General features: G+C 41.6%; 1 protein-coding gene across 2 annotated transcripts in view; it reads left to right on the top strand.

Moving 5' to 3' along the window:
- Nucleotides 1–16,274, top strand: part of CDKAL1 (CDKAL1 threonylcarbamoyladenosine tRNA methylthiotransferase) — a 652,485-nt gene that overhangs the window by 500,432 nt on the left and 135,779 nt on the right. For both annotated transcript variants that reach the window (XM_077810573.1, XM_077810572.1), the window contains one exon: nt 14,498–14,560. In XM_077810573.1, the coding sequence (XP_077666699.1) occupies nt 14,498–14,560 (63 nt within the window). The remainder of the gene's footprint in view (nt 1–14,497; nt 14,561–16,274) is intronic.

The following is a 16,274-nucleotide window of genomic DNA, read 5'->3' as shown; positions in this document are numbered from 1 at the left end:
TTTTCATGGTTTGTGTGTATAAAAACATCTTCTGTATTTTCCACAGTATGCATCCGATGAAGTGAGCTGTAGCTCACGAAAGCTTATGCTCAAATAAATTGGTTAGTCTCTAAGGTGCCACAAGTACTCCTTTTCTTTTTTCCTTACAAGAAGACTTTTAATAGAGTAAAAAAAGAATCACCTCTGTAAAATCAGCATGGTGAGTACCTTACAGGGTAATTAGATTCAAAACATAGAGAATCCCTCTAGGCAAAACCTTAAGTTACAAAAAAGACACACACAGACAGGAATATTCATTCTATTCAGCACAGCTATTTTCTCAGCCACTTAAAGAAATCATAATCTAACACATACCTAGCTAGATTACTTACTAAGTTCTAAGACTCCATTCCTGTTCTGTCCCCGGCAAAAGCATCATACAGACAGACACAGACCCTTTGTTTTTCTCCCTCCTCCCAGCTTTTGAAAGTATCTTGTCTCCTCATTGATCATTTTGGTCAGGTGCCAGCGAGGTTACCTTTAGCTTCTTAACCCTTTACAGGTGAGAGGATTTTTCCTCTGGCCAGGAGGGATTTTAGAGGGGTTTACCCTTCCCTTTATATTTATGACAGTTTTTCCTGGCAGCTTGGGACTTCATTATCTTGCCTGGTGGTGCTAGACACGCTAGCTTGCTACAAACACAGACCGAGGTCTGAATCACATTCACCAAAAACTGCAAGCTTAACTGAAAACAGCTTAAGAAGTGCTCCTGTCTCCAACTCCCAGATACCCAGTTCCCAATGGGATCCAAACCACAAATAAATCCATTTTACTCTGTATAAAGCTTATATAGGGTAAACTCATAAATTGTTCACCCTCTATAACACTGATAGATATTCACAGCTGTTTGCTCCCCCAGGAATTAATACTTGCTCTGTGTTAGTTAATAAGTAAAAAGTTATTTTATTAAATATAAAAAGTAGGATTTAAGTGGTTCCAAGTAATGACAGACAGAACAAAGTAAATTACCAAGCAAAATAAAACAAAAACACACAAGTCTAAGCCTACTACATGAAGAAACTAAATGCAGGTAAATCTCACCCTCAGAGGTGTTCCAATAAGCTTCTTTTACAGGCTAGACTTCCTCCTAGTCTGGGTCCAGCAATCACTCACACCCCTGTAGTTACTCTCCTTTGTTCCAGTTTCTTTCAGGCATCTCTTTGGGGTCGAGAAGCTATCTCTTGAGCCAGCTGAAGACAAAATGGAGGAGCTTATATAGTCTCTCTCTTGTGGGTGGAAACCCCTCTCTCCCCCTGTGTAGAATCATAGCTACAAGATGGAGTTTTGGAGTCACATGGGCAAGTTACAAGTCCATGCATGACTCCGTTCTCTACAGGCCGATGCCATTGCCCACGTTAGTTTGAACATTCCCAGGAAGGCTCAGATGTGGATTGGCGTCTTTCAATGTTCATTATTAGCTAAGTACTCCCAATCACTTGAATAACCCCTTCACACCATGTTGACCAAATCTGTTTTATGTGCTTCCTACAGAGCAAACACTTTAAATACAAGCTCATAACTTCAGATATTAAAATGATGCATGCATACGAACAGGATGAATACATTCAATAGAACATAACCTTTGCAAAGATATGTTAAATGACATATATAGCATAAAACATATTCTAGTTATGTCATATTTACATTCATAAACATATTTCTATAAAGCATTATGGGGTGGAATGTCACAGTAGATCAGGGATCAGCAACCTTTGGCCCACGGCCCACGAGAGTAAGCCCCCTAGCGGGCCGGGCCGGTTTGTTTACCTGCCGCATCCACAGCTTTGGCCGATCTCAGCTCCCACTGGCCATGGTTCGCCGCTCCAGGCCAATGGGGACTGCGGGAAGCAGCGTCCGAGGGACGTGCTGGCCGTCGCTTCCCGCAGCCCCCATTCGCCTGGAGCGGTGAACTGCGGCCAGTGAGAGCTGCGATCGGAAGAACCTGCGGACGTGACAGGTAAACAAACCAGCATGGCCCACCAGGGGGCTTACCCTGGTGTGCTGCGGGCCAAAGATTGCCGATCCCTGCACTAGATCAAACCCATGAGTTACCAGTTATTAATCCAAAATCCGCAGAATTATGTTTAAAGCATGCTAGCATTTGTGGATTCAGATTAGAGTAAATGGATTTTTAAAGACATTAGGTTTTTTTCATCCCCTCCCTTCCTCTCATGGTGTCACTACAGGGCAGAGTTAAGGTTTCTGTTGAAGGAGAAACTTAAAATTATGAAGAATAATGGATAGACAGACTATTAATCCTAAAGTACATATGTGAAAATATAGCCTATGCTCAGGATTTTGGTGAGTCTTGACTAAATGGGAAGTTAGAAGAGGCTGTGACAGACCAGAGTTAAGGGTGTTTGGCTGCTGTAACTGCATTTTTACACCTAACACATTTGGATTTTCTTTTAAATGTTACCTTAATATTGAATTTCCTGTGTTTGTAATGCTTGGTTTTGGGATAATTGCAACATCCTTGATTAGTTTACTCAAATTACTGATATGTATTCTCAACCTTAACTTCATTTTAACATACTTTTTGTCTGAGAAAGTCCTTGGTTTTGTTTTAAATAAAAGTTTAATACATGAACTAAACTAAACAAGAAACTTAAAGGGAGTGCTACCGTATTTCTAATTATTTGAAAATATAAAGTATCAACCTTAAATCATTTTTTTTAATTGTAACTGTCATGGTCAGATTCACCAGTACACTCTGGTTACTTGCTCCCACTCTGGAGCAGCACAAAACAGCCAGAGTATTTGGGCCAGTTAAATTGAGTTTACTACTGCTTTGTTTTGCCAGAACATGATAGAGCAGCTGGAATGTACACCACAGTATCCCCCTCTCTCCTGTCCTTCAAATTCCCTCTGCCTCTTTTCCCTCCCTAAATTTTCCCATCCACAAATGCTCCAAATTCCCCCTGCCTCTTGCTCCTCCCTCTGGTTATCCTCTCATCCCACTGTCCCCGCAACCCCCGGAGTCATTATACATTTTCAGGAAAAATGACCATTAATCTTAAATTAAAAAACCGACTTCAGTGAGTTTTTAACTATGAGAGTTTAGGCCAACTTTATAATCGCACAAAACCAAACACCCCTTTCCTGCCCCTTCCCCAAGACCCCTTCTCTGAGACCCCGCCCCTCACTCCATCCCCCTTCCCGCTGTCGCTCGCTCTTCCCCACTCTCACTCACTTTCACTGGGCTGGGGCAGGGGGATTGGAGAGGGTAGAATGATCAGATGTCCTGATATTTGGGGCTTTGTCTTATATAGGAGCCTATTATCTCCTACCCCCATCCCGATTTTTCACACTTGTTGTCTGGTCACCCTAGGAGGGGTGTGGGTGCAGGCTTTGCGGTGGAGTCGGGGATTTGGGGTGCAGGAGGGGGCTCCAGGCTGGCCTATGAGAGGTTTGAAGAGCATGTTCTGTTCCTGAGATTATTGTGTGGGGGGAGGAAATCTGATACTGGGTGCTACATTTCTTAACAGACCCATTTTTAATTAATTCTGCTTCATGAACTAATGAATTTATTTGTAGATTTTCAGAAAATTAATTCTGTACTCAAAGAGTAAGTACTGTAATTTTGGGGAGTAAATGCTGTAATTTTAAATAAAGAGGTTAAATCCCTGTTTTAAGTTCAAATCTCAACCTTAACTGTGGAGTCACCAATGTTACCATAATCATGAATACATTTTAGTATTTGTGATCTCAAATTAGATCAATGTGATTTTTTTAAAGACACATTGGAGTTTTTTTATCTCCCCCCCTACCCCTTTCCCATGGTGTCACTACATTACATGGGTCCTTGTTTAAACAGTAAACTTAAACTTATTGAGAAAAAAATTAGTGTTTGTAAAAGTATGGCACTGAAAGAACACAGGAAGCATAACATGCAGCTATGTAGCTTTATACTTATGTTGTGAGTTGAAAAAAATGCAGTCTGATATATGAATAAGTAATGCTGAAAATATCGAATTATACATTGTTGTCTGTCTTGTTATCAGACAAAAACTTTAAAACCGTGTTCTCAGAAAAGCAAAGATGAATAATGAAATGTATGTATATCAATAAATAAACCAGAACAGTGAGTCTGTTTTTGACATAGTAATTCAGAAGTAGATAGGTTAGGTCAAAAACCATAGCCACCCGCTGAAATGAATTTTAGTCTGTTTCGTTATAGGTGTGATCGGCAAGGCAGGAATAATACCACTGGTGGTAGCAATGCTGATAAAAATGATTTATTGCAGTGGTGTCAGAATTGGGTGTAGAAAGTTAGTTGCATTATCACTTCTGCCCTTTCAGACCTTGCAGGGAACAGTCATAGGATCATGGTAAAAATAAATTACAAGCTTATCAAAAACTTCTGTAATCTGACTGGGGCGGAACAGTTTTCTAACCTCTTTTCTACTAGGATGACATATAGAATAATTCAGGGTCAAAAAGGGTAGTTCATTGGTTTTGATCAAATTTCTTGTTCTGTTCTTCACAACAACAGATTATCTGCTGGCCATAGTAATTTGATTGTTTCGGTGATTTGGTGCATATTTATGGCAAAATATAAGTACAGAATTTGAAGAAATAAACATTCGACTCTGAGTACAAATTATTAAAAATACGTCCTGGCGAGAGTTGCCAACTTCCTAATCACAAAAAAAATACTGTAGGCTCGCCCCATGCCCCACCCCTTCCCTAAGGTCCCGCCCACCACTCACTACATTCCCCCTCTCTCGGTGGCTCGCTCTCCTCCACCCTCACGCACTTTCACTGTACTGGGGCGGAAGGTTGGAGTGTCGGGGGGGGGGAGGGCTCTAACTGGGGGTGTGGGCTCCAGGGTGGGGCCAGAAATGGGTTCAGGATGTGGGAGGGGACAGGCAGGGGCAGGAAGTTGGGGTGCGGGAGGGGGTGAGGACTCCAGCTGGGGATGCAGGCTCTGGGGTGGAACCTGGGAGGGGGTTTTGCGGTGCAGGAAGGTGCTCCAGGATGGGGGGTGGGGATGAGGGATTCGGAGTTCAGGAGGGGGCTGTGGGTTGAAGCAGGGGGTTGGAGTTCAGGAGGGGGTGCGGACTCTGGGGTGGGGCCAGGGATGAGGGGTTTGGAGTGCAGGAGGGGGTTCCAGGCTGGGGGATGGGGCTGAGGGATTCGGAGTGCAGGAGGGGGCTGCGGGTTGAGTCAAGGGACTGGGATGCAGGAGTAGGTATGGGCTCTGGGCTGGGGGTGTGCAGGGTCTAGGGTGCGGCCAAGGATGAGTGGTTCAGGGTGTGGGAGGGGGTCCTGGGCTGGGGCAGGGGGTTGGGCTGCAGGGGGGCTGAGGGCTCTGGCCTTGGGGTGTGGGCTCTGGCCTGGGGTCGGGGATGAGAGGTTTGGGGTGCAGGAGGGGGCTCTGGGTTTGGGGAGGGCTTAGGGCTGGCGTTGGGAGTTGGGGCATGGGCTTACCTCGGGTGGCTCCTGGTCAGCAGCACAGCAGGGCTAAGGCAGGTTATCCCTACCTGTCCTGGCTCCGTGCTGTGCCCTGGAAGCAGCCAACAGGTCCGGCTCCTAGGCAGGGGGTGCTAGGAGGCTCCGCATGCTGCTCTCGCCCGCAAGCACCATTCCCCTTCTTCCCCACCCCTCACCCCCCATTCCCATTGGTCACAGTTTCCGAACAATGGGAGTGCGGAACCGGTGCTCGGGGCGGGGCAGCGCATGGAGCCTAGGAGTCGGACTTGCTGGCCGCTTCCGGGGCGCAGCTCGGAGCAAGGAGAGGTAGGGACTAGCCTGCCTTAGCCCTGCAACACCGCCAACTGGACTTTTAACGGCCCAGTCGGCGGTGCTGAGAGAAGTTGTTAGGGTCCCTTTTCGACTGGGTGTTCCGGTTGAAAACCGGACACCTGGCAACTCTAGTCCTGGCTATAGTGGTTCCAAAGCCTTTCTGAGTTACTTTGTCAATTTACCATACTGTGATTTTGCTTGGAATGTCAGCACCTGTGAGCAATTTAACTTGCAGTGGATCTCAGGCTGCTCCAAACTCCCCTCTCTCAGTTGTTAGGCTGGAGTTTGGAACTGTAGAAGGTCCTTTGCAGGTCTGAGCACACAGGGTAAAATAGGAGGTGGAGCAGCAATACTGCATCACGTCCGAACACAGACTACTTATTAAGGTAAGAGTATACCAATTATGAGTAGAGCTGAGAGAATAATAATTTTGTTTTGAACCATAACTGATTTTTTAATACAATGATCCAAATGGGAACCTGTAATGGGATTCAAAATGGGGAGTGACCTACTCTTATCATTATTATTTATTCCTAGACAAAAAACTATGTAAAATGAAGTTAAGGTTGAGAGTACTTAAAAGGAACTGTGGGTGAAAACATCCAAAGAATGTTGCAGTTATCCCCAAACAAGCATTATAAACCCTATAAACAGGAAATTGAATTAAAGTTATAGTGTAAAGAAATCCAAACATGTTTTGGTATGGAAATGTATTGCTAAGGCATCTGTGATGGGGTACTGGCCCTTTACGGCCAGAGGCAGTAGTTGAGAGGTCAGCTACCCAGTTCCATGTGTCCAGAAAACCAAATGAAATGTCATTGGGCGAAAGTAAGTTGGTCCAGGGAACAGTTAATGTCTGGGAGAGGGGAGGTACGGAAAAACCCAGACAACTGTTCCTCCAAGGCCCTGAAACCAGGAGCCTTGTAAAGTAGGTGAGGCAAGGCTTCCCTCTCACCCAGCCAGCACAGGTGGGTTTTTGGAGTTATTAGACATACCTGTGGATGATTAGTTGATTATTTTATTATTATTATTTTATATTATTATAATGCAGCATTGCTGTGGTTGTGTACATATTATTTCAATCCACAGTGAATTGGGCCTAAAAGAATCTATATGTTGGTTTAGATTTGTATAGGTATTTCTCTCTCAAAATTTTAATAATCTGTTTCGCAAATATTTTACTCATATAGCCAGCATCCATAGTATAGCACTGATATTATTATTTTACTGCTTTAAAAATAAAGGCATGCTTTCAAAGAATTATCCAGTATCTTCAGTACATTTCTTATTACTCTATCTATTTTGTTCTATAATAATGTGGTGTTTCTGTAAAAAAGAGATAGAGTATACAGGTTTCAATCCCTTCTGATCTAAGCATTACAAAGTGTTTCACTACTGCTCAAAAATGAATATGTGGGGAAAAGTAAAACAAATTAGGATGAAATAGTTCCTTGTATCTTGGCACTATTGTTTTGGATTTCTGGATGGAATCACAAGGATCTTTCCTTTAATATTAAACTTACTGCGTGCTGGCTACCGATGCTGTCTGTAGTCATCATTGCAAAAATATTACACAGTTCAGGTTGCTTTGTAGTTCATGTCAGTTCTGTAGGATCATTGTTGAAAACTGCTATTCTTTCTGGAAGCTACTAATTCCTTCAACTAGCATGGGATATTTTAGTGAGAAGGTTGCAGTGGTAATTGCACTACTTGGTCTTCGTGTGGAACAACCCCTCCTTCGCTGCCACACACATGCACACACAGTTTTACAGTACATACATCAGGGGTGCAGCAACGTTTTAATCCATTTCACAGCAGATGCTTGCATGTTTTTCCCAGCTAAAGAGGGCAATGGAAAATACCTCAGTTGCCGCTGCCAAATAACATGATGTTTATAGTTGGTAGTAAAAGAAAGAAGTGAAGAATTACTCCCCCTCCACCTAGGTTTAAAATGGCCCTCATCACTATTGTATCTGAATGCCGCTGTATCTGTACTTTGAAAAGGCATATTGAGTTTACCTCATCATTTCCATAAAACTTGGTCCTTTGAGTACTGTAGACTAAGGACTATAGGATTAAAATTAAATTTGTCCAGGATTCATCAGAATTTCACAGCATACCAAAACCACTCCTTCCCCAGTGGAGAGTACCGCCTTTCATCATGCTTGATTGTCTCGGCAGTCTCATGAGCCTCCAAAATGCTAACCGTTTCGTACGGCACTGAGGCAGAAAGCTCCATAGGGTGAGCTGTTGCTTCCATAGAGAAGGAGACATATTTCCTCTGTGTTCCCCAGGGGGGCCATATATCCTGTTCCACCACTGTTTGTGTGTCTTTCTGATAGAAGATAGCATTAGGTCTGTATTCAGTACGTATTTTTATTTGATGAAAATAGATTTTGAGAATTTATGGAAGGAAGAAGACTGCTCAAAATATGGATTTTTATGAGGCAGGGCAGTGTTTAATATAGTATAATTAGTGTCTAGATGTTTTAATAACATAGCATCCAATGACAGAAGATATATAAAGAGAGTACAGATTTCTTCATGTTAATGTTGTAAATGTGCTCCTTGATCTCAAACAATTGCAATTCTACCTTAAACTCACGTATTGAAGAGAGCTGTAAACTATACTGTTTAACAGCATTTGGGCAATGGTATTGTTTAATCCTCATAATATCAGGTCATAGGAGATGTATTATTATTCCCTACTGTGCTGATTCATCTACCACAGCTGTTACACTGCTGGGGTAACCTGAATAAATATGCATTAGTGGGATTAAACCAAAAATATGGTTTAAAATATTCATCTAGAGCATCAGTGATGCCTTGAAGGGAGGGGGGAGAGGATATTAGTTAAATATGTTCTAATTGCATTTTGAATTATAAAAAAGCCCACACTAAAATGAAGTTTCATATCTAATTTCTGTAATAAATGGATACTTTCAGAAGCTGCAGAAATATCTCTGAGAGCTGCCTGCTGTGTTTTTCATTTGGTTTTGGGGGAAGCAAAAAACAACCAGAGTTTTAGTTTGAATAATACAGTCTGCGTTAGCTCTGCCTGACATCAGCTATATATATTAGGAAAAATATTCACACAGCCATTGAGTATCTCTGAGAATGTGTAGTCACTTGAGTGCATGTTTGGGAAATATTTAAAAGCTGCAATATATAATTAATTCTTTCATTTAAAAATATATGTTATAGGAATTTGTGGTTGTCTGAAAATGTTTCTGCTTAAGTGTATAAGGCCCACTGAGCACTGATGAAATATGATTTTGACCATTAAGTATTTTGTGAATATTCTTTTCTGCTCTGGTTTTTACACTGTCTTCATCACCAAAGTATCTGAGCACTTTCCAGAAGTGCACTGAGCAATGTGAATAGCATCTGCCATGTATGGTTTGTTCTCTCTCTCTCTCTCTCTCTCTCTCCTTTTCCCCAAGGAGAAATTGTGGTTATTTAAATATATAGGTGGGCTTGATAGAGCTGCCTATTAGTATGGTTGCCCAACACTTTCCATTATAAGACCCTGTGTTTGGTGGCTTATAACTTTGCCAATCTTTCACCGTTTGGGCCAAAAATGTACATTGTGGGTTTCTCAGTCATGCAGATATTTTGCGGGAGTAATGGAGGCGAGAATTTCAACTAAAACAGTTCAGCTGTTTTCCAGAACGAGGCTAGGGAAAAAATATGTTGTTTTGTCCATATTACAAAACTCTGGCAACCTTTTTTTTTTAATTGCTCTAATGCCCCCAGACTTTGGAGCAGGGTCTTAAAATGTAGCAAGGGGATGGCATTTTTGTTAGAATTGTGCCTTTTGCTGTCCCTGTGGAAATCTGCCGAAATTTGGCCAAATTATGAGGCTTTAAAATATTACTGTCTGCACATGCTCAGTAGAGACTTCTTAGATTTTAGCTGCTAAAAATCTCTGAAGATTCTGTCCTCACTGAGCATGCTCAAGCCCCTGGCAGTTCCTAGTCCTGACCAAACAGCGCATGTGCCATCCCCACAGAGTGACAGAGCCACAGGAGTAAAGCTGGATTTACCCTGTAATAGCTGCTGAGCAGGAGTTTTGAGAGTCTCAGTGGGACATAAATTTTCGGTTTAGGTGCCAAAGATGGGAGCTGAGTACCTAAATCCCTGTGCATCTGGGCCATGCTACTGAGACTGTGGGGAGGAGTTGAGAACAGGAATTCTAGATGCCTAGTACAGGCTCATAAGCACTGACACGGGGCGGTGCGGGGGGAGGGGAATAACCACTATGGAGCAGTTTACACCTCTCAGAGCTATTGTTTTAGGCTGTATTCCTCTCCTTGGCGTGTTCTTATTCTGCTGAGAATATTTCATTGAGATGCATGGGCCACTTCACACCTCTCTGAACCTCCTATACTGCAGTTGGGTGTGTAGAACCCCTTTCCTGTACACTAAACCCAGATCTGGGTAGCATCTCCACTCTCCTGTCCCTTGTTGCCTCCAGCTGGTACATGCATGCTGCACAGCCCCACGAAGGTAGCTCTTCTTGGCCTTCCCAGGGGCATAGAGTGACACAGAAGAGGGTGGATCCAGGACAAGGACACCCAAAGCAGCAGGGATGTATGTGTAGAGGGCTTGGAGCAGCAGGGCTGTGTGAAAGGCGACTCAGAACAAGTGTGATGGCAGGAGCATTGGAAGAGCTGGAGCAGTGGTAAGGGAGTCTGAGCAGTTGGGGGTTGGAATATGAGGATCAGAGCATTGAGGGGAAGTGTTGGAATAGTGCAAGGAAGAGCTATGTAGTGGACAATGTTAGGGTGGCTTCAGCTTTGCCCCCTAAAATCCCCACATCAATCAGTCAATGACGGGTACTTATATGGTCCCTATCACTGTCGTAGCTGAGTGCCTCACAGTCTTTAATTTATTTATTCTCAAAGCACCTCTGTGGGTATGGAAGTAACAATTATTCCCATTTTTACAGATGGGAAAACTGAGACACAGAGAGGCAGTCTTGCACAGGGTCACACAGTCTGTGCTTAAGGTCACACAGAAAATCTGTTGCAGAGCAGGGGATTGAACCCAAGTGTAGGGAGCCAGGGTGGCTTCCCTCCGAACCAGAGGGTAAAGAGCCACTATCTCAGCCTGCATGGGCAGTGCCAGACCAAGCTTACTCCAACCCTCGGAAGGGGAGGGCCCTTAGTCCAGTGAGGGCAGCACCAGGGAGGGAGGGAGACACAGGCTGCTGGCTGTTCCCTCCTGACCCTGCTGTCGAGCCAGGGGAGGCTCTGGACCAGGAGAAACCTGACCTGAAGGAAGGACTGGGGCTACCAGGACTGCCAGCTGCCGAGTACCCAGAGGAACTGGAGGAGCCAGGCAGTAACCCAGGCCAGCGTGAGCCTGATGCAGAGGGGGAGCTGGAGCTGCCAGCAGCTGAATACCCTGACGAGCTGGAGGGACCAGAGGGACCCGCTCGAGAGACCTGTTAGGAAGTAGCCCAGGGGCAGAACTCCACAGTGCGGTGGGTCTATTTGGTCAGCGGGGCGCGGATGGTTCCCCGCTGACCCAGTGGCAGGACCCTCTCCTCCCGCCACTGTCAGGGCCCTGGGCGGAAACGCAGAGGAGCCACCCAGCGGCTTGGTGGACCAATTGAAACCTGTCACACCAAGTATCTCAAGTTCCAGTCCCAAACCACTGGACCATTTGTCCTTTTATGTCCCCCCTATATCTGTGACCTCCCTTCAGAAAATGCCCTCACTGACTCAGTGCTCATCCCTGCATTGTTCCTACATTCTCTCCCCAGATCCTCAGCCTGTGGATCTCATTCTGATGCCTGCCTCTCCATGGAAAGGACAGGTGGGAAGGGAGAACCAGGCTGTGCTGGACAGGCAAAGAGACTGGAGACAAGGAGATGATGCAGAGTCAACAAAGGGACTAACATGCAGCCAGTTCATTCTGTGGCCAGGGTAATCATTGCGCAGGTGTCAGAGGTAGTGGAGTGGGACAGCTGAGCTCTAATAAATAGGCCTGTGAAGAAATTATTTTTTAAAAAAAACAAGGAAATTAAATACCCCAAAACTTTGATAATGCAGAGTTAAGGTTGCTCAATGGCTTTCTAGAATGTGAAGAATGGCTAAACGTAAACTTTGAAAATCAGGAAACAAAGAGTTATAGTGACACAAATGTAAACCTCTGAAAAACCAAAAATGCAGAATTAAGTTATTTATTACCCCGTCTGGAGTGGAGGGGACGGTGGTCCAGGGACATAGTTTGGGAGGCGTACCTTAACTCTTTATTCCTTGTTTTTCAGACGTTTGAGTTTTGCTGATCTTGATGTTCTGGAAGGGCATGAGATACCATTGAGCAACCGTAACTGCATGAATTAAGTTTTTTGTCAGTGAACCAAGAGCTATCACTACACACCATACTTCTGTAGGCCAAGCACATTTCACACACCAGGATCTTGTTTCATTCCTCCATCTTCTAACCCCCAAACCTCTGTGTGCCATCCTCCCTTGCCTCTCTCTTTTAGTGACTGTACAGCTCCCTCCACCATCTTTGTAATAACCATTTCGTTTTACGAAGAGGAAAAAAAAATGTCCGTGTTTTGTGAGTGAGGAAAGAAACATATATCCTTTAATGAAAGAGTGCTAGATGGCATGTGTACAGGGTATAAGAGAGGGCATCCATGCTTTGCCTGACTGAGGGACACATGGCAGTTTGCCAGGAGTCAAAGGGCTGCAGCTGGCTTCTCTGTCATATAATGTTATTGGTTTTCTTAAAGCAATTACAATAATATATAATAAAAAGAACATCATGAGCATTAGAAAAAACGGGCTAAGAAGAGAGGAGGGACGAGCTGTCACGAATATGGACAAATAAGAATTATATCTTCTCCAGATATTTCTATGAAATCTGATAGAAGTTTCCAAGTTTGACTAATCTTTTTTTTGTTTGTTTACTTTTTGCATACTTATGTATTAATATTTTACTGAGGAGCTTAGTAAATTATAATGTACCTATAGTTTTCCAATTTATCATCATATTTCTCTGAATAACTGACAGGGAAGACATTTAGAATGCCTGGTAATCCAGATTGGTGGAGCTGACGAGTTGAAATACCTGAGATAGCCAATGTTTTTATTTAATAATTTGGGAAAAAAACACTTTGGCATACCTGATGCTAAAGATCCCATGCTAAGGAGATCTGTTCTTTGGTGAAGACATACTGTATTGCTGTGCAGCTGGAAGAAGAAACTACAACTAGAAAAATTTATCTTAGAGATCACTAATCTTAGTGATAGAGAAACCAATTAGCTCATTCGCAGTCTCAGAAGAACAACTCTTCTTATTAGGTATTACTTATGCTAATCAGTATCAGCTACACATATGCCCCTTTTTTATACTGAAAACCATCATTTACCCTGCTTGTTTAAAGAGGGAGAGATTATTATTCTTGACTCTTTAGTGCTGGTAACTAAAACAGAATTACTGACCTCACAGAAAAATAGTTATTCGTCTGATAACTTTAGTGTCCCTAATTACCCTAGCTGCAGGTACCTTCATAAGATTGTATTGGCCTGGAAACTAGAATTACCACATGCAATATGAAGCCATTGTATTTCCACTTTTAAAAGAAAATAAAAGTGGTGCCAAGATGGGAAATAATTAGGGATTTTCCTGTTGCATCATCAAAGATAACCTAAATTGCCTACTACATTCCGGCTGCTTAAAATAAACATTGCAGTCATGCAGCCACCTGTTTAGAGTCCAAAGTGCTATAAACATCAATAGATCCATCTAATTAGATGGCGAACTTGTCTGACTTAAGTGCAACCCTACAGGCCAAAATACAACCTAAGAGTTGAAGAACATAGCATGTAGATGCCCCTGGTTTACTTAAGTTTAGAGCACACAACGATCCATCTTTTTCTAAGCAGCAAGTTTTCTCCTGTAGTCAAAATGGAACTTGTATGGGATTTGTAGCCTCTGTGAGGCACATTTTTATATTAAATATAAAGGCAGCTGCAGTCAGCACTATTTTGTCAAGTTAGATGCAGCTGAAAGGTTGTATTTAATTTTCCCTACAGATGGTCTGATTAACTTCCATTAAACTTAGTGGAAAGTCTTTCATTGATTTCAGTCTAAGTTGGATTCAGCCCACAGTGACTGTTTTCTTCCCATCTCTCTCTGCACCATATCTTCAGTTACAGAAGAATTTGTTAGGGGCATTAAATATCATAGCATTTATTAATTGTCCAGAATCAGGGTTATAACAGTGTTAACACCAAAAGAATAATACAAATAATAAATGAGGCAACTTTAAACTGCCATTAAACCTATTCTACTGTAAGACTAGACTATGAAAAATGCTTGAATTATAAGTAAATCTTTCCAAATTTTCAGTACGGTATGTTCCAAAACATAGATGATTTCTTCTAAATAACTTAAAATGCATCTCAGATATTCACAGATTCCTATGATATTACAGATGTATATACACGTGCCTTATTTTTATTAAGGTAATGCCTTTAAAATGATTATTTAATAATATGTTAGCTCTTTCTTGTGATATTAAATATCCTTACCATGCATAATCTATACTTCGCACGTGCAGTTCCACTAACAAGTCTGCAGATCGTACATGTGTATATTTGTATAAAGCATTTTAAAATCTGCTGTTCCTTTCTTTTGCCCTTTAATTTCTCTAATACATTTATTTATTTTTATTATTATTCTGCAGAAAAAGCAAAGAACTAAGGATCTATCCCAACTTTTTCATTCATACAATCCTTATGATCCTAAGGTAAGAAAAAAATACACTAGCAGTATGTTTTGTTTAGAACAATTTAAAACATTTAAGATAACTATCTTGTGTGATAAATATAAAGGTGAAAGAGAATGATGAAGCTCTTGAAGTGTCTCTAAGGCATCTTAACTTTCTTTTAATTGTAATATGTTAAATGTATAAGTGATAAATTTGTTCATGCCTAAGCCTGAAACTGTATTTCTGGATTTGATATTTGTGAAACATACAGCTCTCACTGACCTTCCAGAAATATAATTTATGGATTGACAATGAATCTTATAAAATCAACACGTGGTATTTGATACATTTTTAAAGCTTGTTGCTCTGGAATACATTGGTTAGTTTGTTATGCCCATTAAGCCTTGAAATATGTGACCCTAATGGATTACCTGTTGATTCTGGAGGTATGATTGGAGGGGTTGCTTTGTTAACAGAAATCCTGCTGGGCATTCTAAGGAAGAAAATACACCCAATCATTCATGAGTTTAAGCATGCACAGCTGATTTGTAACTATTTGTCAGCAATATGTGATCTACTTTTGTGGTGTTGCTGTTTTGAGAAGGGCTAAGTATTTGTGCAATTTGGAAAATATTGGAATTTTTAAAAAGTACTAGTGAGACATCTATCTGTCTTGTCATTCTTACTAGTAAGTTATGCCCCTGTGTGGAAATAAATGTGTGTTGGAAATAGAGAACTCTTTCCTGAATAACTTCATGCAGTTTGTTACTATGATATTTCCATACCAACCAATTATCTCGAGCATTGACAAATTTTCAAAAGCATTAACAGTAGATATATAATTGTTAAAATTATTTTCAAGTTACATCCTTCACTTTAAAATGTCTTTTTTGTAGAGAGACTTGGATAGTCTGATAATGCAGATGTTAAGGGCTGGTGGCAATTGACAAATGTTATGAGTAAAAGAAATTAGTGACAGGATTTCTGATGGGAATATTGCATTTTGAAGCTGGAGCAGTGTAAGATAAATGTAATAATAGATCAGTTAAGATCTAATAAAGAGAAGCAACTGAAGAGCCAAAAGCTTTGATACTCTTCTTCTTGTCTAAATTCTCCTGTACTAAACACTTTTTTTAATTCATCGCACAAGGAAATTCCATTATTCTTTTATTAGCACTCTTAATGGAGCTTGGCCATTTGTAATTCCTGCTGCCTTCCTGTTCATATCCTTTGTGGCATTATATCAAAGTATCCTCAAATGATTTTGGCTTCAGTTGTGAAGACTTATACACTCCTTTACAAATTAGTCATGAAGCGATGTGGAACTGAATATAAATGCTTAGATATATTTCCTTTTGATCTTTGTTTTAGGACCTTTAATAAATTATTAAAAGTAATAGAATTGCTTGATGAGTGATTTTTAAAGCTAACAAGGTTTACTCTTTTGGCACTTTCATTCTTGCTACATGTATGCATGTGTGTGTCTGAAAGAGTAAAAGGAACAAGAGAAGAAATGTAAGTGTAAGGGGGAACTCCTCCTTCCCCATTTTTTAAAAATTCTGCCTATGAAGGTTTTCCCCAGTGCAATTCTCTCCCCATTGGCAGTGAGCCTAGAGAACCAGCTGCAAGTGTTCTGGCTGCATGCACTTAGTTTCCAATTTAACCCTTCATTCTAATATTTACAACTGATAAAATTCCTAGTTTTTAATTTTAATCACATTAATCCAAATTGTATGGATTTTGTATGGAAATT

The sequence above is a fragment of the Eretmochelys imbricata genome, chromosome 2 (genome assembly GCF_965152235.1).
Source record: "Eretmochelys imbricata isolate rEreImb1 chromosome 2, rEreImb1.hap1, whole genome shotgun sequence".
NCBI classification, from domain to species: Eukaryota; Metazoa; Chordata; order Testudines; family Cheloniidae; genus Eretmochelys; species Eretmochelys imbricata.
The sequence above is the reverse complement of the archived record's forward strand: the minus strand, read 5'-3'. Positions and strand labels throughout refer to the sequence as shown.